Raw genomic sequence first — 26,653 nt, 5'->3', positions numbered from 1 at the left:
ATACTTCCACTTTGAGTTTAACCATAATTTTTGGCTATAGTTTCATGTTCATAATAAAAATCATTTTCTCAGAATAACAACTTTTAAATCAAAGTTTATCATAGTTTTTAATTAACTAACCCAAAACAGCCCGCGGTGTTACTACGACGGCGTAAATCCGGTTTTACGGTGTTTTTCGTGTTTCCAGGTTTTAAATCATTAAGTTAGCATATCATATAGATATAGAACATGTGTTTAGTTGATTTTAAAAGTCAAGTTAGAAGGATTAACTTTTGTTTGCGAACAAGTTTAGAATTAACTAAACTATGTTCTAGTGATTACAAGTTTAAACCTTCGAATAAGATAGCTTTATATGTATGAATTGAATGATGTTATGAACATCATTACTACCTTAAGTTCCTTGGATAAACCTACTGGAAAAGAGAAAAATGGATCTAGCTTCAATGGATCCTTGGATGGCTCGAAGTTCTTGAAGCAGAATCATGACACGAAAACAAGTTCAAGTAAGATCATCACTTGAAATAAGATTGTTATAGTTATAGAAATTGAACCCAAGTTTGAATATGATTATTTCCTTGTATTAGAATGATAACCTACTATAAGAAACAAAGATTTCTTGAGGTTGGATGATCACCTTACAAGATTAGAAGTGAGCTAGCAAACTTGAAAGTATTCTTGATTTTATGTAACTAGAACTTGTAGAATATATGAAGAACACTTAGAACTTGAAGATAGAACTTGAGAGAGATCAATTAGATGAAGAAAATTGAAGAATGAAAGTGTTTGTAGGTGTTTTTGGTCGTTGGTGTATGGATTAGATATAAAGGATATGTAATTTTGTTTTCATGTAAATAAGTCATGAATGATTACTCATATTTTTGTAATTTTATGAGATATTTCATGCTAGTTGCCAAAAAGTGGTTCCCACATGTGTTAGGTGACTCACATGGGTTGCTAAGAGCTGATCATTGGAGTGTATATACCAATAGTACATACATCTAAAAGCTGTGTATTGTACGAGTACGAATACGGGTGCATACGAGTAGAATTGTTGATGAAACTGAACGAGGATGTAATTGTAAGCATTTTTGTTAAGTAGAAGTATTTTGATAAGTGTATTGAAGTCTTTCAAAAGTGTATAAATACATATTAAAACACTAGATGTATATACATTTTAACTGATTCGTTAAGTCATCGTTAGTCGTTACATGTAAGTGTTGTTTTGAAACCTTTAGGTTAACGATCTTGTTAAATTTTGTTAACCCAATGTTTATAATATCAAATGAGATTTTAAATTATTATATTATCGTGATATTATCATGTATGAATATCTCTTAATATGATATATATACATTAAATGTATTTACAACGATAATCGTTACATATATGTCTCGTTTAAAAATCATTAAGTTAGTAGTCTTGTTTTTACATATGTAGTTCATTGTTAATATACTTAATGATATGTTACTTATCATAGTATCATGTTAACTATATATATATCCATATATATGTCATCATATAGTTTTTACAAGTTTTAACATTCGTGAATCACCGGTCAACTTGGGTGGTCAATTGTCTATATGAAACATATTTCAATTAATCAAGTCTTAACAAGTTTGATTGCTTAACATGTTGGAAACATTTAATCATGTAAATATCAATCTGAATTAATATATATAAACATGGAAAAGTTCGGGTCACTACACAAACCGTGCCCAAACTAACCAATAATCACTAACACAAGTGAGAATGGTCCTAACACGCCAATTAGACCCAATCATAGGTGTTAAACACCTATCTTGCCCAAAATGGCACTTAAACCCTAATTTTGACCCAAAGGAGTCAACATCGCGCCATTAGCGAGTTTTGACACCAAAACATATTTAACTTGGTTTTATACTTCAACTTAATCCATTTTAAGTTTATAAACCTTATTAAATCGACAATTGAGTCATAATCATCACCAAACCCTAATCTTTGACTCTAGTCAAAGTTAATCAACCAAACATACCCGAAAGAGTTTCAACACTACTAGACTCACTAATACTAGAGATTACACACTACATACAAGCCTTAAACATGGTTAAATCATTAACCAACCCTAAACCCATCAACATCAACAATAACTAGTTACAATTACCCATTTCACCTCCTAAATGGGTTTTATAACTAACTAGTTCAAAACCCTAAACTTGAATATCAAATTACAAAGATGAAGTTCGGAGTTTGAACTTACCAATACCGCCAAAATGATGCCGTTGACGAGTAGAACAACTTTAATACCGGAGGTTTGACCCGAAACACCCTTCTTCTTCTCCAATTGGAGCTCTCTCTCTCTAAAACTCTCCTCTCACTCTAGGGTTTGAAGATGAGAGTGTTTGATGAGTGAAAATGAGCTCCAATGGAGTTCTAGGTCAGTCTTGATGACCCCAAACCGACCCTAATTGAAAAGACCAAAGTACCCCTCATTTAAACCTTTTAAAAAGGCTGAAAATTGCCTCTGCAGCAATCGGCGCGCCGCGCCAGAAGGTGGAGCGCCGCTCCAAATAACTAGAAATTGTGGTCGAGCCCAAAACAGGTTTCAGCAACTTGTTTTGGCCATAACTTTTCGACCGTAACTCCGTTTTCGATGAATCAAATATCGTTGGAAACGTAATAAGATATTCTATCCAATGGTAAGGCTTTGAAACATCAACTCAAACTTTATTTGGGGTTGAAAAGATACGTACACACCTTGTCACTTCGGACAACGTCCAGTTTCCTTCGACGTTCGAGCAAGCAACACGTACACTTCATACACGCATCGTACACCATAAATACATTATGTACAATAAATATTTGGGTCTTACAACTCTCCCCCACTTAAACTCGATCACGTCCTCGTGATCTTCTCCACTTAACCAATCCGGACCTACTCAACGATCCTCACTCAAGTCCCAATACGAACTTTCCTAGACAATTCTTCCCAATGGATCACTTTTAACAACTAAAATCGTCAACCGTGATTTATCAAAACCACAATCCAAGCACTAAAACCTGCTCAATTTCCCATATCGGGAAAAACTCAACCAACCTCGTACCGAGATATAAATTCCTTAGCGTACCTTTACCAAGGACAACGCTAAAAGTGACCAAGTCTCAACCTAAAGTCAACAATCCGAACGTTGAAGATCGAACCACATGAATCCTTACGGATTACACTTACCACTAAACATCCTTTGTAGTGCGCAATACAACCAATACGCCACTATCCTAACATCATAAGCAACGGCTAAAACCAAAAGCGCCCAAAATGACTATGGCTACGCTAAACCTAAGGTGTACAAAATCAACTATTGTCACACCCGTAACAACATGTGAGCGAAACACGGCTATCGCCTCACTAATCCTACGACGTGGTCCTCACGACCCCACTCTCGGCGTATAAAACCACCAATAGATCACACATCCAATAATCATGAAGACTGGCCGAAAACTACACACATCAAAGATAGTCAACATCCGTGACTCTTCTTGCACACATACTGAAATGTCCCATTCTTATTGATTAAAAACGTTCCATATTAATTGATTTCGTTGCGAGGTTTTGACCTCTATATGAGACGTTTTTCAAAGACTGCATTCATTTTTAAAACAAACCATAACCTTTATTTCATAAATAAAGGTTTAAAAAGCTTTACGTAGATTATCAAATAATGATAATCTAAAATATCCTGTTTACACACGACCATTACATAATGGTTTACGATACAAATATGTTACATCGAAATCAGTTTCTTGAATGCAATTTTTACACAATATCATACAAACATGGACTTCAAATCTTGTCCTTATTTTAGTATGCAACAGCGGAAGCTCTTAGTATTCACCTGAGAATAAACATGCTTTAAACGTCAACAAAAATGTTGGTGAGTTATAGGTTTAACCTATATATATCAAATCGTACCAATAGACCACAAGATTTCATATTTCAATACACATCCCATACATAGAGATAAAAATCATTCATATGGTGAACACCTGGTAATCGACATTAACAAGATGCATAGATATAAGAATATACCCATCATTCCGGGACACCCTTCGGATATGATATAAATTTCGAAGTACTAAAGCATCCGGTACTTTGGATGGGGTTTGTTAGGCCCAATAGATCTATCTTTAGGATTCGCGTCAATTAGGGTGTCTGTTCCCTAATTCTTAGATTACCAGACTTTAATAAAAAGGGGCATATTCGATTTCGATAATTCAACCATAGAATGTAGTTTCACGTACTTGTGTGTATTTTGTAAATCATTTATAAAACCTGCATGTATTCTCATCCCAAAAATTTTAGATTTTAAAAGTGGGACTATAACTCACTTTCACAGATTTTTACTTCGTCGGGAAGTAAGACTTGGCCACTGGTTGATTCACGAACCTATAACAATATATACATATATATCAAAGTATGTTCAAAATATATTTACAACACTTTTAATATATTTTGATGTTTTATGTTTATTAAGTCAGCTGTCCTCGTTAGTAACCTACAACTAGTTGTCCACAGTTAGATATACAGAAATAAATCGATAAATATTATCTTGAATCAATCCACGACCCAGTGTATACATATCTCAGTATTGATCACAACTCAAACTATACATATTTTGGAATCAACCTCAACCCTGTATAGCTAACTCCAACATTCACATATAGAGTGTCTATGGTTGTTCCGAAATATATATAGATGTGTCGACATGATAGGTCGAAACATTGTATACGTGTCTATGGTATCTCAAGATTGCATAATATACAATACAAGTTGATTAAGTTATGGTTGGAATAGATTTGTTACCAATTTTCACGTAGCTAAAATGAGAAAAATTATCCAATCTTGTTTTACCCATAACTTCTTCATTTTAAATCCGTTTTGAGTGAATCAAATTGCTATGGTTTCATATTGAACTCTATTTTATGAATATAAACAGAAAAAGTATAGGTTTATAGTCGGAAAAATAAGTTACAAGTCGTTTTTGTAAAGGTAGTCATTTCAGTCGAAAGAACGACGTCTAGATGACCATTTTAGAAAACATACTTCCACTTTGAGTTTAACCATAATTTTTGGATATAGTTTCATGTTCATAATAACAATCATTTTCTCAGAATAACAACTTTTAAATCAAAGTTTATCATAGTTTTTAATTAACTAACCCAAAACAGCCCGCGGTGTTACTACGACGGCGTAAATCCGGTTTTACGGTGTTTTTCGTGTTTCCAGGTTTTAAATCATTAAGTTAGCATATCATATAGATATAGAACATGTGTTTAGTTGATTTTAAATGTCAAGTTAGAAGGATTAACTTTTATTTGCGAACAAGTTTAGAATTAACTAAACTATGTTCTAGTGATTACAAGTTTAAACCTTCGAATAAGATAGCTTTATATGTATGAATCGAATGATGTTATGAACATCATTACTACCTTAAGTTCCTTGGATAAACCTACTGGAAAAGAGAAAAATGGATCTAGCTTCAATGGATCCTTGGATGGCTTGAAGTTCTTGAAGCAGAATCATGACACGAAAACAAGTTCAAGTAAGATCATCACTTGAAATAAGATTGTTATAGTTATAGAAATTGAACCAAAGTTTGAATATGATTATTACCTTGTATTAGAATGATAACCTACTGTAAGAAACAAAGATTTCTTGAGGTTGGATGATCAACTTACAAGATTGGAAGTGAGCTAGCAAACTTGAAAGTATTCTTGATTTTATGTAACTAGAACTTGTAGAATATATGAAGAACACTTAGAACTTGAAGATAGAACTTGAGAGAGATCAATTAGATGAAGAAAATTGAAGAATGAAAGTGTTTGTAGGTGTTTTTGGTCGTTGGTGTATGGATTAGATATAAAGGATATGTAATTTTGTTTTCATGTAAATAAGTCATGAATGATTACTCATATTTTTGTAATTTTATGAGATATTTCATGCTAGTTGCCAAATGATGGTTCCCACATGTGTTAGGTGACTCACATGGGCTGCTAAGAGGTGATCATTGGAGTGTATATACCAATAGTACATACATCTAAAAGCTGTGTATTGTACGAGTACGAATACGGGTGCATACGAGTAGAATTATTGATGAAACTGAACGAGGATGTAATTGTAAGCATTTTTGTTAAGTAGAAGTATTTTGATAAGTGTATTGAAGTCTTCCAAAAGTGTATAAATACATATTAAAACACTACATGTATATACATTTTAACTGATTCGTTAAGTCATCGTTAGTCGTTACATGTAAGTGTTGTTTTGAAACTTTTAGGTTAACGATCTTGTTAAATGTTGTTAACCCAATGTTTATAATATCAAATGAGATTTTAAATTATTATATTATCATGATATTATCATGTATGAATATCTCTTAATATGATATATATACATTAAACGTCTTTACAACAATAATCGTTACATATATGTCTCGTTTAAAAATCATTAAGTTAGTAGTCTTGTTTTTACATATGTAGTTCATTGTTAATATACTTAATGATATGTTTACTTATCATAGTATCATGTTAACTATATATATATATATATCCATATATATGTCATCATATAGTTTTAACAAGTTTTAACGTTCGTGAATCACCGGTCAACTTGGGTGGTCAATTGTCTATATGAAACATATTTCAATTAATCAAGTCTTAACAAGTTTGATTGTTTAACATGTTGGAAATATTTAATCATGTAAATATCAATCTCAATTAATATATATAAACATGGAAAAGTTCGGGTCACTACAGTACCTACCCGTTAAATAAATTTCGTCCCGAAATTTTAAGCTGTTGAAGGTGTTGACGAATCTTCTGGAAATAGATGCGGGTATTTCTTCTTCATCTGATCTTCACGCTCCCAGGTGAACTCGAGTCCTCTACGAGCATTCCATCGAACCTTAACAATTGGTATCTTGTTTTGCTTAAGTCTTTTAACCTCACGATCCATTATTTCGACGGGTTCTTCGATGAATTGAAGTTTTTCGTTGATTTGGATTTCATCTAACGGAATAGTGAGATCTTCTTTAGCAAAAAATTTCTTCAAATTCGAGACGTGGAAAGTGTTATGTACAGCCGCGAGTTGTTGAGGTAACTCAAGTTGGTAAGCTACTGGTCCGACACGATCAATAATCTTGAATGGTCCAATATACCTTGGATTTAATTTCCCTCGTTTACCAAATCGAACAACGCCTTTCCAAGGTGCATTTTAAGCATGAACATCTCTCCAATTTCAAATTCTATATCTTTTCTTTTAATGTCAGCGTAGCTCTTTTGTCGACTTTGGGAGGTTTTTAACCGTTGTTGAATTTGGATGATCTTCTCGGTAGTTTCTTGTATAATCTCCGGACCCGTAATCTGTCTATCCCCCACTTCACTCCAACAAATCGGAGACCTGCACTTTCTACCATAAAGTGCTTCAAACGGCGCCATCTCAATGCTTGAATGGTAGCTGTTGTTGTAGGAAAATTCTGCTAATGGTAGATGTCGATCCCAACTGTTTCTGAAATCAATAACACATGCTCGTAGCATGTCTTCAAGCGTTTGTATCGTCTTTTCGCTCTGCCCATCAGTTTGTAGATGATAGGCAGTACTCATGTCTAGACGAGTTCCTAATGCTTGCTGTAATGTCTGCTAGAATCTTGAAATAAATCTGCCATCCCTATCAGAGATAATAGAGATTGATATTCCATGTCTGGAGACAACTTTCTTCAAATACAGTCGTGCTAACTTCTCCATCTTGTCATCTTCTCTTATTGGCAGGAAATGTGCTGATTTGGTGAGACGATCAACTATTACCCAAATAGAATCAAAACCACTTGCAGTCCTTGGCAATTTAGTGATGAAATCCATGGTAATGTTTTCCCATTTCCATTCCGGGATTTCGGGTTGTTGAAGTAGACCTGATGGTTTCTGATGCTCAGCTTTGACCTTAGAACACGTCAAACATTCTCCTACGTATTTAGCAACATCGGCTTTCATACCCGGCCACCAAAAATATTTCCTGAGATCCTTGTACATCTTCCCCGTTCCAGGATGTATTGAGTATCTGGTTTTATGAGCTTCTCTAAGTACCATTTCTCTCATATCTCCAAATTTTGGTACCCAAATCCTTTCAGCCCTATACCGGGTTCCGTCTTCTCGAATATTAAGATGTTTCTCCGATCCTTTGGGTATTTCATCCTTTAAATTTCCCTCTTTTAAAACTCCTTGTTGCGCCTCCTTTATTTGAGTAGTAAGGTTATTATGAATCATTATATTCATAGATTTTACTCGAATGGGTTCTCTGTCCTTCCTGCTCAAGGCATCGGCTACCACATTTGCCTTCCCCGGGTGGTAACGAATCTCAAAGTCGTAATCATTCAATAATTCAATCCACCTACGCTGCCTCATATTCAGTTGTTTCTGATTAAATATGTGTTGAAGACTTTTGTGGCCGGTATATATAATACTTTTGACCCCATATAAGTAGTGCCTCCAAGTCTTTAATGCAAAAACAACCGTGCCTAATTCCAAATCATGCGTCGTATAATTTTGTTCGTGAATCTTCAATTGTCTAGACGCATAAGCAATCACCTTCGTTCGTTGCATTAATACACAACCGAGGCCTTGCTTTGATGCGTCACAATAAATCACAAAATCATCATTCCCTTTAGGCAATGACAATATAGGTGTCGTAGTTAGCTTTTTCTTTAATAACTGAAACGCTTTCTCTTGTTCATCATTCCATTCAAATTTCTTCCCTTTATGCGTTAATGCAGTCAAGGGTTTTGCTATTCTGGAAAAGTCTTGGATGAACCTTCTGTAGTAACCAGCTAGTCCTAAAAACTGGCGTATGTGTTTCGGAGTTTTTGGGGTTTTCCACTTTTCAACAGTTTCTATCTTTGCCGGATCCACCTTAATACCTTCTTTGTTCACTATGTGACCGAGGAATTGAACTTCTTCCAACCAAAATGCACACTTTGAAAATTTAGCGTACAATTTTTCCTTCCTCAATACTTCTAACACCTTTCTCAAATGTTCACCGTGTTCTTGGTCATTCTTTGAGTAAATAAGTATGTCATCAATGAAAACAATGACAAACTTGTCAAGGTATGGTCCACACACTCGGTTCATAAGGTCCATGAACACAGCTGGTGCATTAGTTAAACCAAACGGCATGACCATAAACTCGTAATGACCGTAACGTGTTCTGAAAGCAGTCTTTGGAATATCATCTTCTTTCACCCGCATTTGATGATACCCGAAACGTAAGTCAATCTTTGAATAAACAGACGAGCCTTGTAGTTGATCAAATAAGTCGTCGATTCTCGGTAGTGGGTAGCGGTTCTTGATGGTAAGTTTATTCAACTCTCGGTAGTCGATACACAACCTGAATGTACCATCTTTCTTCTTGACAAACAAAACAGGAGCTCCCCACGGTGATGTGCTTGGTCGAATGAAACCACGCTCTAAAAGTTCTTGTAATTGGCTTTGCAGTTCTTTCATCTCGCTGGGTGCGAGTCTGTAAGGAGCACGAGCTATTGGTGCAGCTCCTGGTACAAGATCTATTTGAAATTCAACGGATCGCTGTGGGGGTAATCCCGGTAATTCTTTCGGAAATACATCGGGAAATTCTTTTGCAATGGGAACATCATTGATGCTCTTTTCTTCAGTTTGTACTTTCTCGACGTGTGCTAGAACAGCATAGCAACCTTTTCTTATTAGTTTTTGTGCCTTCAAATTACTAATAAGATGTAGCTTCGTGGTGCCCTTTTCTCCGTACACCATTAAGGGTTTTCCTTTTTCTCGTATAATGCGAATTGCATTTTTGTAACAAACGATCTCTGCTTTCACTTCTTTCAACCAGTCCATACCGATTGTCACATCAAAACTCCCTAACTCTACTGGTATCAAATCAATCTTAAATGTTTCGCTAACCAGTTTAATTTCTCGATTCCGACATATATTATCTGCTGAAATTAATTTACCATTTGCTAATTCGAGTAAAAATTTACTATCCAAAGGCGTCAATGGACAACTTAATTTAGCACAAAAATCTCTACTCATATAGCTTCTATCCGCACCCGAATCAAATAAAACGTAAGCAGATTTATTGTCAATAAGAAACGTACCCGTAACAAGCCCCGGGTCTTCCTGTACCTCTGCCGCATTAATATTGAAAACTCTTCCGCGGCCTTGTCCATTCGTGTTCTCCTGGTTCGGGCAATTTCTAATAATGTGGCCCGGTTTTCCACATTTATAACAAACTACATTGGCATAACTTGCTCCGACACTACTTGCTCCACCATTACTCGTTCTGACACCATTTGTTCCTTTCGTTCTATTAACCCCTGGTCCGTAGACCTCACACTTCGCCGCGCTATGACCATTTCTTTTACACTTGTTGCAAAATTTGGTGCAGAACCCCGAGTGATACTTTTCACACCTTTGGCATAGCTGCTTCTGATTGTTGTTGTTGTTGAGGTTATTATTGTTGTTGGGATGATTGTTGTAGTTGCTGTTGTTGTTATTGTTGTTGTTGTTGTTGTTGGGCCGTTTGTTGTAGTTGCGATTGATGTTGCGATTGTTGGGATAATTGTTGCGATTATTGTTGTAATTGCTGTTGTTGTTGTTGTATTGGTGATTCTTATCACCGTTTTCCTCCCACTTTCTTTTGACTTGCTTCACATTGGCCTCTTCAGCAGTCTGTTCTTTAATTCTTTCTTCAATCTGGTTCACTAGTTTGTGAGCCATTCTACATGCCTGTTGTATGGAGGCGGGCTCGTGTGAACTTATATCTTCTTGGATTCTTTCCGGTAATCCTTTCACAAACGTGTCGATCTTCTCTTCCTCATCTTCGAATGCTCCCGGACACAATAGGCACAATTCTGTGAATCGTCTTTCGTACGTGGTAATATCAAATCCTTGGGTTCGTAACCCTCTAAGTTCTGTCTTGAGCTTATTGACCTCGGTTCTGGGACGGTACTTCTCGTTCATCAAGTGCTTGAATGCTGACCACGGTAGTGCGTACGCATCATCTTGTCCCACTTGCTCTAGATAGGTATTCCACCATGTTAACACAGAACCTGTGAAGGTATGCGTAGCGTACTTCACTTTGTCCTCTTCATTACACTTACTTATGGCAAACACCGATTCGACCTTCTCGGTCCACCGTTTCAATCCGATCGGTCCTTCGGTTCCATCAAATTCCAAAGGTTTGCAGGCAGTGAATTCTTTGTAGGTGCATCCTACACGATTTCCTGTACTGCCAGATCCAAGGTTATTGTTGGTATGTAGCGCAGCCTGTACTGCGGCTATGTTTGAAGCTAGAAAAGTACGGAATTCCTCTTCATTCATATTCACGGTGTGTCGAGTAGTCGGTGCCATTTCCTTCAAAATAGTCAAATGGAACAAGTTAATCATACAGAATATTAAGAGTAGTTAATAGTATTTCGTAGCATAATATGAACTCATTTATAAAAGGTTTTTCTTCATATTAGCGTTTTATAAGTTTAAATTCGGGTAGTACCTACCCGTTAAGTTCATACTTAGTAGCTAATATACAATTCAACTACTACAATTCTATATGAAAAACTGATTGTAATAATATTTCGCGTTCAAACTTTTATACAATATTTTACAAACTTACAATACCGCTTATTTTACATAAAGCATGAAATATAGCACACAATAACTTTGATACAAGATAGTTGTGAAGATAATTCTAGCTAGTACACAAGTCGTTCAGCAAAGGCAATAAAGACACGTAATTCATACGTCCAGAAACAAGTCATGCATTCTGGTTTTACTAGGACTACTTCCCATCCTTGGTCTTGTGGAACATAACCGTTATGGCCGTTGATAAGACAGCGTGTTGTAACGTCATCAAAGGGACAAGGGTTACGTAATGACCAACAGTCTCGTAATAACCTAAAAACCTCATTTCTTACCCCAATTACCGACTCCGTCACTTGTGGGAACGTTTTGTTTAATAGTTGTAGCCCGATGTTCTTGTTCTCACTTTGGTGAGAAGCGAACATTACTAACTCGTAAGCATAACATGCTTCTTTATGTTGCATGTTAGCCGCTTTTTCTAAATCACGAAGTCCTATATTCGGATATACTGAGTCAAAATAATTTCTTAACCCGTTGCGTAAAATAGCATTTGGGTTCCCCGCAATATATGCATCAAAGTAAACACATCGTAACTTATGGATTTCCCAATGTGATATTCCCCATCTTCCGAACGAAAGCCTTTTATAAACCAAGGCATTCTTGGAACGTTCTTCGAATGTCTTACAAACTGATCTCACCTTAAATAGTTGTGCCGAGGAATTCTGACCGACTCTAGACAAGATTTCATCAATCATGTCTTCGGGTAGGTCTCTTAAAATATTGGGTTGTCTATCCATTTTGTGTTTTTATACTGTAAAATAGACAAGAGTTAGATTCATAAAAAAAATACTTATTAATACAAGCAATTTTTACATATATCATAAAGCATAAGCACACTATATTACATATATTACACCACACGAATATAACTATCTTATTCCGACTCGCTCGTTTCTTCTTTTTCGGTTTTGGTTCGTTTTGCCAAGTTTCTAGGGATATATGATGTTCCCCTAATACGAGCCGTCATTATCCACATTGGTTTAGAAAAACCTGGTGGTTTAGAGGTTCCCGGGTCATTGTTACAACTTAAGGACTTCGGGGGTTGACGATACATATAAAGTTCATCGGGGTTGGAATTAGATTTCTCTATTTTTATGAGCTTTCCCTTATTATTTTCTCTTGCCTTTTTAAATTCAGTTGGGGTAATTTCTATAACATCATCGGAATTCTCGTCGGAATCCGATTCATCGGAGAATTGGTAATCCTCCCAATATTTTGCTTCCTTGGCGGAAACACCATTGACCATAATTAACCTTGGTCGGTTGGTTGAGGATTTTCTTTTACTTAACCATTTTATTATTTCCCCCACCGGTTCTATTTCTTCTTCCGGTTCCGATTCTTCTTCCGGTTCCGATTCTTCTTCCGGTTCCGATTCTTCTTCTGGTTCCGACTCTTCTTCCGGTTCCTCTTCGGAAACTTGTGAATCAGTCCACGAATCATTCCAATTTACATTTGACTCTTCATTATTATTAGGTGAGTCAATGGGACTTGTTCTAGAGGTAGACATCTATCACATAATATCAAACACGTTAAGAGATTAATATATCACATAATATTCATATGTTAAAAATATATAGTTTCCAACAAAAATGTTAAGCAATCATTTTTAAAGAAAACACGATCGAAGTCCAGACTCACTAATGCATCCTAACAAACTCGATAAGACACACTAATGCAAATTTTCTGGTTCTCTAAGACCAACGCTCGGATACCAACTGAAATGTCCCGTTCTTATTGATTAAAAACGTTCCATATTAATTGATTTCGTTGCGAGGTTTTGACCTCTATATGAGACGTTTTTCAAAGACTGCATTCATTTTTAAAACAAACCATAACCTTTATTTCATAAATAAAGGTTTAAAAAGCTTTACGTAGATTATCAAATAATGATAATCTAAAATATCCTGTTTACACACGACCATTACATAATGGTTTACGATACAAATATGTTACATCGAAATCAGTTTCTTGAATGCAGTTTTTACACAATATCATACAAACATGGACTCCAAATCTTGTCCTTATTTTAGTATGCAACAGCGGAAGCTCTTAGTATTCACCTGAGAATAAACATGCTTTAAACGTCAACAAAAATGTTGGTGAGTTATAGGTTTAACCTATATATATCAAATCGTACCAATAGACCACAAGATTTCATATTTCAATACACATCCCATACATAGAGATAAAAATCATTCATATGGTGAACACCTGGTAACCGACATTAACAAGATGCATATATATAAGAATATACCCATCATTCCGGGACACCCTTCGGATATGATATAAATTTCGAAGTACTAAAGCATCCGGTACTTTGGATGGGGTTTGTTAGGCCCAATAGATCTATCTTTAGGATTCGCGTCAATTAGGGTGTATGTTCCCTAATTCTTAGATTACCAGACTTTAATAAAAAGGGGCATATTCGATTTCGATAATTCAACCATAGAATGTAGTTTCACGTACTTGTGTCTATTTTGTAAATCATTTATAAAACCTGCATGTATTCTCATCCCAAAAATTTTAGATTTTAAAAGTGGGACTATAACTCACTTTCACAGATTTTTACTTCGTCGGGAAGTAAGACTTGGCCACTGGTTGATTCACGAACCTATAACAATATATACATATATATCAAAGTATGTTCAAAATATATTTACAACACTTTTAATATATTTTGATGTTTTAAGTTTATTAAGTCAGCTGTCCTCGTTAGTAACCTACAACTAGTTGTCCACAGTTAGATATACAGAAATAAATCGATAAATATTATCTTGAATCAATCCACGACCCAGTGTATACATATCTCAGTATTGATCACAACTCAAACTATACATATTTTGGAATCAACCTCAACCCTGTATAGCTAACTCCAACATTCACATATAGAGTGTCTATGGTTGTTCCAAAATATATATAGATGTGTCGACATGATAGGTCGAAACATTGTATACGTGTCTATGGTATCTCAAGATTACATAATATACAATACAAGTTGATTAAGTTATGGTTGGAATAGATTTGTTACCAATTTTCACGTAGCTAAAATGAGAAAAATTATCCAATCTTGTTTTACCCATAACTTCTTCATTTTAAATCCGTTTTGAGTGAATCAAATTGCTATGGTTTCATATTGAACTCTATTTTATGAATCTAAACATAAAAAGTATAGGTTTATAGTCGGAAAAATAAGTTACAAGTCGTTTTTGTAAAGGTAGTCATTTCAGTCGAAAGAACGACGTCTAGATGACCATTTTAGAAAACATACTTCCACTTTGAGTTTAACCATAATTTTTGGATATAGTTTAATGTTCATAATAACAATAATTTTCTCAGAATAAAAACTTTTAAATCAAAGTTTATCATAGTTTTTAATTAACTAACCCAAAACAGCCCGCGGTGTTACTAAGACGGCGTAAATCCGGTTTTACGGTGTTTTTCGTGTTTCCAGGTTTTAAATCATTAAGTTAGCATATCATATAGATATAGAACATGTGTTTAGTTGATTTTAAAAGTCAAGTTAGAAGGATTAACTTTTATTTGCGAACAAGTTTAAAATTAACTAAACTATGTTCTAGTGATTACAAGTTTAAACCTTCGAATAAGATAGCTTTATATGTATGAATCGAATGATGTTATGAACATCATTACTACCTTAATTTCCTTGGATAAACCTACTGGAAAAGAGAAAAATGGATCTAGCTTCAATGGATCCTTGGATGGCTTGAAGTTCTTGAAGCAGAATCATGACACGAAAACAAGTTCAAGTAAGATCATCACTTGAAATAAGATTGTTATAGTTATAGAAATTGAACCAAAGTTTGAATATGATTATTACCTTGTATTAGAATGATAACCTACTGTAAGAAACAAAGATTTCTTGAGGTTGGATGATCACCTTACAAGATTGGAAGTGAGCTAGCAAACTTGAAAGTATTCTTGATTTTATGTAACTAGAACTTGTAGAATATATGAAGAACACTTAGAACTTGAAGATAGAACTTGAGAGAGATCAATTAGATTAAGAAAATTGAAGAATGAAAGTGTTTGTAGGTGTTTTTGGTCGTTGGTGTATGGATTAGATATAAAGGATATGTAATTTTGTTTTCATGTAAATAAGTCATGAATGATTACTCATATTTTTGTAATTTTATGAGATATTTCATGCTAGTTGCCAAATGATGGTTCCCACATGTGTTAGGTGACTCACATGGGCTGCTAAGATCTGATAATTGGAGTGTATATACCAATAGTACATATATCTAAAAGCTGTGTATTGTACGAGTACGAATACGGGTGCATACGAGTAGAATTATTGATGAAACTGAACGAGGATGTAATTGTAAGCATTTTTGTTAAGTAGAAGTATTTTGATAAGTGTATTAAAGTCTTCCAAAAGTGTATAAATACATATTAAAACACTACATGTATATACATTTTAACTGATTCGTTAAGTCATCGTTAGTCGTTACATGTAAGTGTTGTTTTGAAACTTTTAGGTTAACGATCTTGTTAAATGTTGTTAACCCAATGTTTATAATATCAAATGAGATTTTAAATTATTATATTATCATGATATTATCATGTATGAATATCTCTTAATATGATATATATACATTAAACGTCTTTACAACATTAATCGTTACATATATGTCTAGTTTAAAAATCATTAAGTTAGTAGTCTTGTTTTTACATATGTAGTTCATTGTTAATATACTTAATGATATGTTTACTTATCATAGTATCATGTTAACTATATATATATATCCATATATATGTCATCATATAGTTTTTACAAGTTTTAACGTTCGTGAATCACCGGTCAACTTGGGTGGTCAATTGTCTATATGAAACATATTTCAATTAATCAAGTCTTAACAAGTTTGATTGTTTAACATGTTGGAAATATTTAATCATGTAAATATCAATCTCAATTAATATATATAAACATGGAAAAGTTCGGGTCACTACACATACTTGGTCAACGTAAACGCCTCTCGAACGGCATACCATTTCTACGCTAACCAATATGGAGAACAATACAAGTAACCCTCTAATCACCTCATGGTTACACCCGACTTGGTTAAGCCTCCACACCAAAACAATTAACCCGAACTTGTTAGTAAACACACTTGGTCAACCCGCCTCGATCAACACCTATCACCTAATTGATTAACCCGACTTGGTTAAGTCAAACTTACTTGGTCAACCCGACTCGGTCAACACCTAACATCTAATTGATTAACCCGACCCAGTTAGTCAAACTCACTTGGTTAACCCGCCTCGGTCAACACCTAACATCTAATTGATTAACCCGACTCGGTTAGTCAAACTTGCTTGGTTAACCCGCCTCGGTCAAACCTTTAATGACAAATGATTAACCCAACTTGGTTAGTCAAACGCATTCGGTCAATACCTAACATCAAATTGATTAACCCGACTCGGTTAGTCAAATACCCTAGGTCAACCCGACTCGGTCAATGCCTATCATCTAATTGATTAACCCGACCCGGTTAGTCAAACTCACTTGGTTAACCCGCCTCGGTCAACACCTAACATCTAATTGATTAACCCGACTCGGTTAGTCAAACTCGCTTGGTTAACCCGCCTCGGTCAAACCTCTAATGACAAATGATTAACCCAACTTGGTTAGTCAAACGCATTCGGTCAATACCTAACATCAAATTGATTAACCCGACTCGGTTAGTCAAATACCCTAGGTCAACCCGACTCGGTCAATGCCTATCATCTAATTGATTAACCCGACCCGGTTAGTCAAACTCACTTGGTTAACCCGCCTCGGTCAACACCTAATATCTAATTGATTAACCCGACTCGGTTAGTCAAACTGCAATGGACTAACTCGACCTAGCTAGCCACTACATCACACTAGAATACCTTCGTGCGAGAGTATAAACTCCCCCACCTAGAACTCCGTTCCATAAACACATCTTCGAAATAATAGCATCCCATGGAATGGCCACTCATCAACATACACAACCAATATCCTCATTGGTCATAGTCCTCGAATTCTCACGAATTCGTCTCCAACAATAGCTCCCGACGATAAACACATGCTCACTCTCATGGAAAGAGTGACCACTAATCCGACAACTAATGCGCCAATCGCATTATCATAACTCCTAAAAGAAAGACGAGGTTCACCCGTCTTGCATCTCTTAATACGCACTTCAACAAACCTTGCTCCAACTTTGAGCATACGAAGGATTTCGGATTATCCTTTGCTACTTCAACCGAAGCACTTACCGAACCGTACGGGTATTACTCTAGCAATCATCGAGTTGCTATCGCTTGTAACTTCCACACCGCCACTCAAACACCTAAGGGTTTTCTTGCCGGTACCCTATGCTCAATGTAACCGTAACACCATCGGAGTCGAATACCATGCTAGTAGGTATGAAAGAGGCACCTAACGTTGCGTCCCGTAGACTCCATTACCAACATTCATCTAGATCAAACACTTGATCTCAGGGGTTTCATCCACCCGACGAACCTCATGGATCATCAACTTCAACACGAAAGCGAACACGCTCTAACATCCGAATACTACTACAATCGCCTAACATACGTGTAACTCTAGCATTAAACTCAGCGTCGTTCGTCTCGATCCCATTTCCTGTCGCCATTCTAAGGAATGCAAAGCGATTTGATCACGAACGTATAAAGCACACACACAATACCACCCCATCTTGCTAAACACTCGTCGTACATCACTTGCTAGACATGATTTGCACCCGTAATAAGGTTTGCAAGTCCTTATTACGCATACACATTGTATCGACTCGTTAGTGCAACGACCGCCTCTCTTGATGATATATGCAACCGCAAACACAAACAAAACATAACACAAGAATCATTATCACAGAACAATAGCATATTAATAATATCCGCATTACTAATATAAATGTTAGTCAACCTATAAACAAGGCACTAACTAAACCTATTCCGACCCGTAATCCTACAAGTCCCGCAAAAAATTTAGCACACACAAAAGTCTAAGTCTAGGCACCTATCTCAAGTCACCTAAATCCCTTAGACCATGCTCTGATACCACTTGTAACAACCCAACCCGTTAACCAACCAATAACGCGAAATAAAAAAAAATTTTGCTGGAACAGCATATGGCGCGGCGCGCCAAACTGGCCTGTCCAAAAAGTCATGAAATACGAAAATGTTTGAACACTTCCCGACGTATTTAGACAAAACGCTTTTAACCATACATTAATATATGTAGAACTAACACGTCCCATTAATAAAATTAGTTTTACGAAGACCGAGCCCACATCGGCCGTTTTACGACTTTCGTACGAAAATACAAGTTTTCAACCACATGATTTGTAATATAAAATAAAGGCCGAGCATGGCGATTGAGGATACGCTACCCAATCCTAATCAATCTAAAAGCAAGCCTTCTAAAGCAACTACGCAAGTCCACTAGTCCCCGCTTACCCGAGCCTCCGCATCCATGCAATCTATAAAAAGTCAACAACGAGAGGGTAAGCTAACGCTTAGTGAATGCAATACTTATACATATACATATGTAATTTACCTACACGCATCCACTTACAATACCATGCAAATAAAATGCATAAACGAGCTAGCAACACCAAACATACGACTAGCAACAACGTTAGTATATAAATCGCCACAATAATATACTAAATCACAATAATGCATAAATATAACAAACCGTTCCCCGCTATGGCACTACCGACTTGTAGACGACCATTAACGTCGAGTCTCACTCGTATGATGTCACCGACTTGTGACTCATCGTAAGGTGTCACCGACTTGTGAATCACCATGTGGCATCACCGACTTGTGAAGCCTCACCTAGTGTCACCGACTTGTGAACACTAAGAAATGTCACCGACTTGTGACTCATCATAAGGTGTCACCGACTTGTGAATCACCATGTGGCATCACCGACTTGTGAAGCCTCACCTAGTGTCACTGACTTGTGAACACTAAGAAATGTCACCGACTTGTGACTCATCATAAGGTGTCACCGACTTGTGAATCACCATGTGGCATCACCGACTTGTGAAGCCTCACCTAGTGTCACCGACTTGTGAACACTAAGAAATGTCACCGACTTGTGACTCATCATAAGGTGTCACCGACTTGTGAACTACCCACCAATATCTATGGGTCACCGACTTGTGAATGCCATGTGACATCACCGACTTGTGAAGCGCCACCAATAAGTGTCACCGACTCGTGAAGCACTATAGGGTGTCACCGACTTGTGAATCACCCGCCAATACATACGAGGTCACCGACTTGTGAACCTCCAAGAGGTTCACCGACTTGCGAATCTCCTAACGAGACACTACCGACTCATAGTTCTCTTCACCCATAGCCTCAATAAGTCACCAACTTGTGACATAACGCCCAATACTCACGATGTGGCGCCTAAGGCCCACATCGCGTACGAGTAAATAAACCACATACATACATGTATAAATATTCCACTCACCTTGTCGCCTTGAAGAAATGCCACCGAATAATCCGCAACACACCGATGGAATGTACCTATTCCATTATCACAAACACAACAACACAATTAGGGTGGATTTACAAATCAACCCAAATTGACAACTAGTGCAATTTCGACCCAAATGCACTTCCAAGCACAAACCGTGCCCAAACTAACCAATAATCACTAACACAAGTGAGAATGGTCCTAACACGCCAATTAGACCCAATCATAGGTGTTAAACACCTATCTTGCCCAAAATGGCACTTAAACCCTAATTTTGACCCAAAGGAGTCAACATCGCGCCATTAGCGAGTTTTGACACCAAAACATATTTAACTTGGTTTTATACTTCAACTTAATCCATTTTAAGTTTATAAACCTTATTAAATCGACAATTGAGTCATAATCATCACCAAACCCTAATCTTTGACTCTAGTCAAAGTTAATCAACCAAACATACCCGAAAGAGTTTCAACACTACTAGAATCACTAATACTAGAGATTACACACTACATACAAGCCTTAAACATGGTTAAATCATTAACCAACCCTAAACCCATCAACATCAACAATAACTAGTTACAATTACCCATTTCACCTCCTAAATGGGTTTTATAACTAACTAGTTCAAAACCCTAAACTTGAATATCAAATTACAAAGATGAAGTTAGGAGTTTGAACTTACCAATACCGCCAAAATGATGTCGTTGACGTGTAGAACAACTTTAATACCGGAGGTTTGACCCGAAACACCCTTCTTCTTCTCCAATTAGAGCTCTCTCTCTCTAAAACTCTCCTCTCACTCTAGGGTTTGAAGATGAGAGTGTTTGATGAGTGAAAATGAGCTCCAATGGAGTTCTAGGTCAGTCTTGATGACCCCAAACCGACCCTAATTGAAAAGACCAAAGTACCCCTCATTTAAACCTTTTGAAAAGGCTGAAAATTGCCTCTGCAGCAATCGGCGCGCCGCGCCAGAAGGTGGAGCGCCGCTCCAAATAACTGGAAATTGTGGTCGAGCCCAAAACAGGTTTCAGCAACTTGTTTTGGCCATAACTTTTCGACCGTAACTCCGTTTTCGATGAATCAAATATCGTTGGAAACGTAATAAGATATTCTATCCAATGGTAAGGCTTTGAAACATCAACTCAAACTTTATTTGGGGTTGAAAAGATACGTACACACCTTGTCACTTCGGACAACGTCCAGTTTCCTTCGATGTTCGAGCAAGCAACACGTACACTTCATACACGCATCGTACACCATAAATACATTATGTACAATAAATATTTTTGTCTTCCAGCACAGTAGAAGATTTCTTTCAATCCTGAGAATAAACATGCTTTAAAGTGTCAACCAAAAGGTTGGTGAGTTCATTAGTTTATCATAAACGATCATTTCCATAATTTTAATAGACCACAAGATTTTCGTATTTATAAACAGAACCTCTCGTCTGCATAAAGATAAAATCATTCATATGAATTGAACACCTGGTAACCGACGTTAACTTTAATGCATAGAATATCCCCAAAACAGAACCTCTCGTCTGTATAATATATTCTTGAAGTACTAAAGCTATCCATAACCTGAATGGGGGTTGTTAGGCCCAATAGATCTATCTTTAGGATTTGCGTCAATAAGGAACAGAACCTCTCGTCTATTTTCTAATTCTTAGGTTACCAAGCTAAAAGGGGTGATATTCGGTTTAATAATCCAACCGTAGAATGTAATTTTAAGTACTTGTGTCTATTTCGTAAAATATTTATAAAAGCAGCGCATGTATTCTCAGTCCCAAAAATATATATAAAAAGTGAGTAATGAAACTCACAATACTGTATTTTGTAATAAAAATACATATGAAGACATTGAACAATGCAATGTTGGCCTCAGATTCACGAACCTATATTAGTTATATATATTTATATGTTGGTCAAAATTTGTCTAACAATTTAGGTTAAGTCATAGTGTATCACAATCCTAATGCTCGAGATTATCATGCAAAAGTCAACAAAAGTCAATCTGACTAAAATGATTTCCAAAATCTATACATGATTACTATATAACTTAAATATAGTCGTTTTATATATTTAAATATTTTTAACAGATTTTATTAGAGTAAAAATAATACAAGTCATTTATAAATAAAAATTTATATTTAAAATTTATACATGATAAAAATATACTTTTATATATCTTAAATAATAAAATTTACCTAAAATATAGTGGTATGTATTATTAATGTAATTATATTAAGTGTGGTAAAAATATCTTTTTATCACATATTTATTTGATAAAATAATATCGATAATAACAATAATAAGTGAAAGTTGTATTATTTTGCAATAATAATTATTATTATTTTACTAATAAAAATAATAATATTTATATTTACTAATGATTATAACAAGATTGAAGGTACGCGCTACGCGGCTAAATATTATTGATAAAAATTAGTACGCGGCTAAACATGTATGATAGAAATTTGATAAATCGAACGATTTGGAAAGTTTAAAGCGCTTCAAAATTTACGCTCGCATGTTATAGGTATTCGTTAGAAGCAGTTAATATATGTGAAATTACTGACTCTAAAGGCAGCAAACAAAATCCAACTAATTACATAGACATGGTGAAATTACCTAACTCAGCATATTCACTTAAAAGACTGCATTTCATAAAAACCATAATTTACAGATCAAATTGTTTAACCAAGGATCAGGAAGTTAACAGACAACGGTAATCTACACCCTAAAGTAGCTAAGGATTACAAATAGAAGTACACAAAGCAAGTTTCCAGCAAGCATACACATGATTAACGTTTGGGATAAAAAGTTTTGTAAAACAGCACAAAGTAACATGGTTTACAAAATTCCAGTCGTCAAACCAAAAAAAATGCTGATTGTGCCTGCTACCCCACTCGTGATCAGGCCGGAAGCCTCCTACACTTTCTCTTTGCTCCAACGTTACCTTTCTTGAAGTCTTTGGGAAATAAACTTCGCTTAGCTATCTTCTTTGGACTCCCTTCTTCTGGTTCTCCTTTCTTTGTTTGCTCCTGCTTCTCTAACTGGATAGTTGGTGGGTTTGCCAAATAACGCGCCGTGGTTGTACCAATATTCACTACAAATTAGCAGGCAGTGGTATTTTTAAAAAGCCATACGATGCTAGGTTAAAAGATAATGCTTACTCATCTATCGAGTCATTAAATTCTGGAATTGGTGGATTGAAATAACAATGTGTTGCCTGGGTACAAGCAAGATGGAGTTCCCCTTTTACAAAGCAAAGTGAAAAAAAGGCAACAAATGGTTATAAAGTTTTTAAATGGGAGCATAACATTTACATGCAGTAATTACAAAGACTGTGTTTTTAATTGTTAGATACCACGGTAAAGCTTAGACCGACACGAGCTGACTGCCAAAACAACTGGTTTTTCCATAGGGTCGTATGCGTCCAAGTCAAAAATAGTTGTGAGCTCGTTCCAGAGAGTTAGTTGAATTGTGTCACCACTGTACACGAACGTATGCCAAACTTTTAGCTAGAAATACATGCTAAAAAAAATAGGGGGAAAAAATGCTCTTCGTTAGAAATAATTCTTGCGGGTTACCCTTGTTACGAAAAGCAAGTCAGTCTATTCCTGTTAACACATTCTATTGAATAAATGCTGTTGTGTTTGAAATTTTGCAAAGTAAATAAAGAAAATCCCAAACAATGCATTTATTTATTTTTATTTGGTAAATGATGACTTACTCAAGATTTGTAAGGTCGATTGTTCTTCTTATAAGCTGTTTGTGGTTAACGTCTCCAATGATCACTGGGTCTCCGAGGCGATCGATGCGGCCAATGTAGTCTGTTCACGCACATTTCATATGAATGTATGTTTAAGAACTTAATTTTAAATCATAGGTTATTATACAATTATGCAAAACATACCAGCGAGAACAGTGGTGCTTGGTACACGTGTGCGCAGTTGATTATAAGCTACAAACTGGAAGTAATGATCAGGATATTCTGCAAATGGAAGCTCTTCAAAATTTGTGTTGCGATCAAAAGACAATGTCGTTGGGCCTGGTAATATTTTCTCCCACCGAGTTGTAGCATGAGTCGAGAAGTTTGTTATCACATACACCTTGTTCAAGTGCATAAGTTTGTTAAAATATTCCTTATCGCTGTATTGCATATTCATAAGCATAGGGTAGTTCTGTACCACATAAAGAGCATCAAACAGACGGTATAAATAAAAGAGGAATACAGGTTAATAGAGATGTAAGACGTGAATACCATCTCTTCCATAAGCATGCAACAGTAACCAGTTGAAGTCTGATTGTGATAACTGTAAGTCACCCATTTACGATAGATTCTCGCTGCAATTGTTCTCTCTCTATCACCCGGTATTAGTTGGGCAAGTCCCGTTATTTGTACCATACTATCAAAAGGAAAAAAATAATTAGTACTAAATATAAATATTAACTATATACATAAATCATCTATGGATGTGGTCTTCTTTAGCAGGTGGAACGGGCTGGTGGTGCTGCCTCGAAGTCAGTAATTGCGGACAAAAAATCTGTGTAGACAACATTTTTGGTTACGTTAGGCCCGTGGTCTTCGTGTTTTTTAATTAGCAGTTTCAAACCACCCGGTGATGTAGCTCTCGACAGCGCAACATAGATCTGCCCATGACCGAATAGAGGTTTTGCTAGATAAACTCCAATTTGGTTGAGCGATTGACCCTGGCTTTTGTTTATAGTCATCGCATATGAGATTTTTAACGGGAATTGTTGTCTCTTCAGAATGAACGGCAACGTTGGTTCCTTGTGGATAAGGCTCATTCCTGGGAAAAAGACCTTCTCACCGATGCGGGTGCCCGTAATAATTTCAGCTTCCACTGACTTGGCTAACATCTGAGTAACTATCATTCAGGTTCCATTACAAAGCCCACCTGCTATGTTAATGTTGCGAAGCAGAATGGCTGGTACACCCTTTTTTAAATGCAGATCATGCGGTGGCAACCCAGGGTAGTTCAGCGTATTTAGATATTCTGCAGGGTAGAGTAACTCCGCCGCACCACTGTCATTTCCACGTGGAGTTGCAGTGTCATAGCTGTAGTAAGTTGTAACTGGACCATCAACCATATCAACGATTAAGCTGTTTATCGTATCGGCAGCGTCGTTTTTGGGATAGACAATTGCTTTTTGCTGCAGGTCGACTATGGATGGATTTTGCAGTGATTCACACGGGTATATAAAAGAAATCAGATTTGCCAATCCATTTTCATCATCAGGAATACAAAACTGATCAGGGATTTGTACCCGACGACTATTCAACGGGTCTTCTGTGTCAGGCAGACCAATTTCACCATTTCCTACCCTCAACAACCACTTCAAAAATTCTGCGTTCTTCACCCTCATTGATGGTGTCAGCCCTGGCGTAAGTAGTCGCATGTTTTCTGCAAGTATGAAAACCTTGAATCGCTGCCACAAATGTGAAGTCGTAATACAAGCACCAAGGATAGCTAATTTTCCCCCTTTTGTCAGAATAGGTAACGTTTGTTTAAAGTCACCACCAAGTATCACAGACTTACCCCCAAAATATTCTTCAGTGTTTCCTAAAATATCTCGAAGACTCCTATCAAGAGCTTCGAAACAGTGCTTATCATTCATTGGTGCCTCATCCCATACAATAAGGTCTATGTTCTGCAGTAATGTCACCATATGGGTATTTTTCTTGACGTTGTACATCGATTCATCGGTTATGACTAGCGGTTGTTTGAATCGAGAATGTGCGGTTCTTCCCGAAGGTAGAAGTAGAGATGCAATGCCAGATGATGCAACATCAAGAACTATCTTACCTCTAGATCTCAGTGCTGTGATTATGGCTTTCCATAAGAATGTCTTCCCGGTGCCACCGTGGCCGTATACAATACATGCTCAGTCTGTTCATTCAACGAAGCGCTTGTTACAAGATCGTAAATTTGCTTTTGCTTTGAATTCATTTGACGTTTGAGTTCTAGGCGTTCGGTGTTTAAAACTGAACGATCATAGTTTCTCTCCTCCATGATAAGACGGTTGGCCAAATCTGCGAGCAGGTCAGCTGCCAGCGATGGTAACGCTAAATCGGAAATCGATTTTGAACACTGGTTCAGAAGGATCTCTACCTCATACAGGACAAAGTTATGTAGGTCATCGGTGTTTATATGCAAGTGGGACATATTTAAATTGGCAGCTGCACAAAGTGGTATATCATCACCCATTAGTTTCCAGTGATTTTCCCAAAGAGCAAGTGGGTTCGTAACAGTGCAATAAGACAAAATGTGCGCAAAAAGAGAGCGTAACTGAGATGACGTGGCAGATACGGATGCTTCTTCTAGTACCGCTGAACACTCTCTATCATCACCGAGTAACCCAGCTGCTTCACACGCAGACCGGTATGTATTATGAAGGATCTGGTTGATTGTTCTAATATCTGCAAAGC

General features: G+C 36.4%; 2 protein-coding genes across 2 annotated transcripts; both read right to left on the bottom strand.

Moving 5' to 3' along the window:
• Positions 1–24,687: 24,687 nt before the first annotated feature.
• On the bottom strand, positions 24,688–25,083 carry LOC139901791 (uncharacterized). The gene has a single exon (XM_071884467.1). It carries the CDS (start codon positions 25,081–25,083, stop codon positions 24,688–24,690), a length of 396 nt encoding a protein of 131 aa, XP_071740568.1.
• Positions 25,084–25,098: 15 nt separating this feature from the next.
• On the bottom strand, positions 25,099–25,893 carry LOC139901789 (uncharacterized). Its single transcript, XM_071884466.1, has one exon. It carries the CDS (start codon positions 25,891–25,893, stop codon positions 25,099–25,101), a length of 795 nt encoding a protein of 264 aa, XP_071740567.1.
• Positions 25,894–26,653: the final 760 nt, after the last annotated feature.

This window comes from Rutidosis leptorrhynchoides, chromosome 3 (assembly GCF_046630445.1).
Source record: "Rutidosis leptorrhynchoides isolate AG116_Rl617_1_P2 chromosome 3, CSIRO_AGI_Rlap_v1, whole genome shotgun sequence".
In the NCBI taxonomy this organism is placed as follows: Eukaryota; Viridiplantae; Streptophyta; class Magnoliopsida; order Asterales; family Asteraceae; genus Rutidosis; species Rutidosis leptorrhynchoides.
Note: the sequence above shows the minus strand (reverse complement) of the source record. Positions and strands in the feature narration are given on the sequence as shown.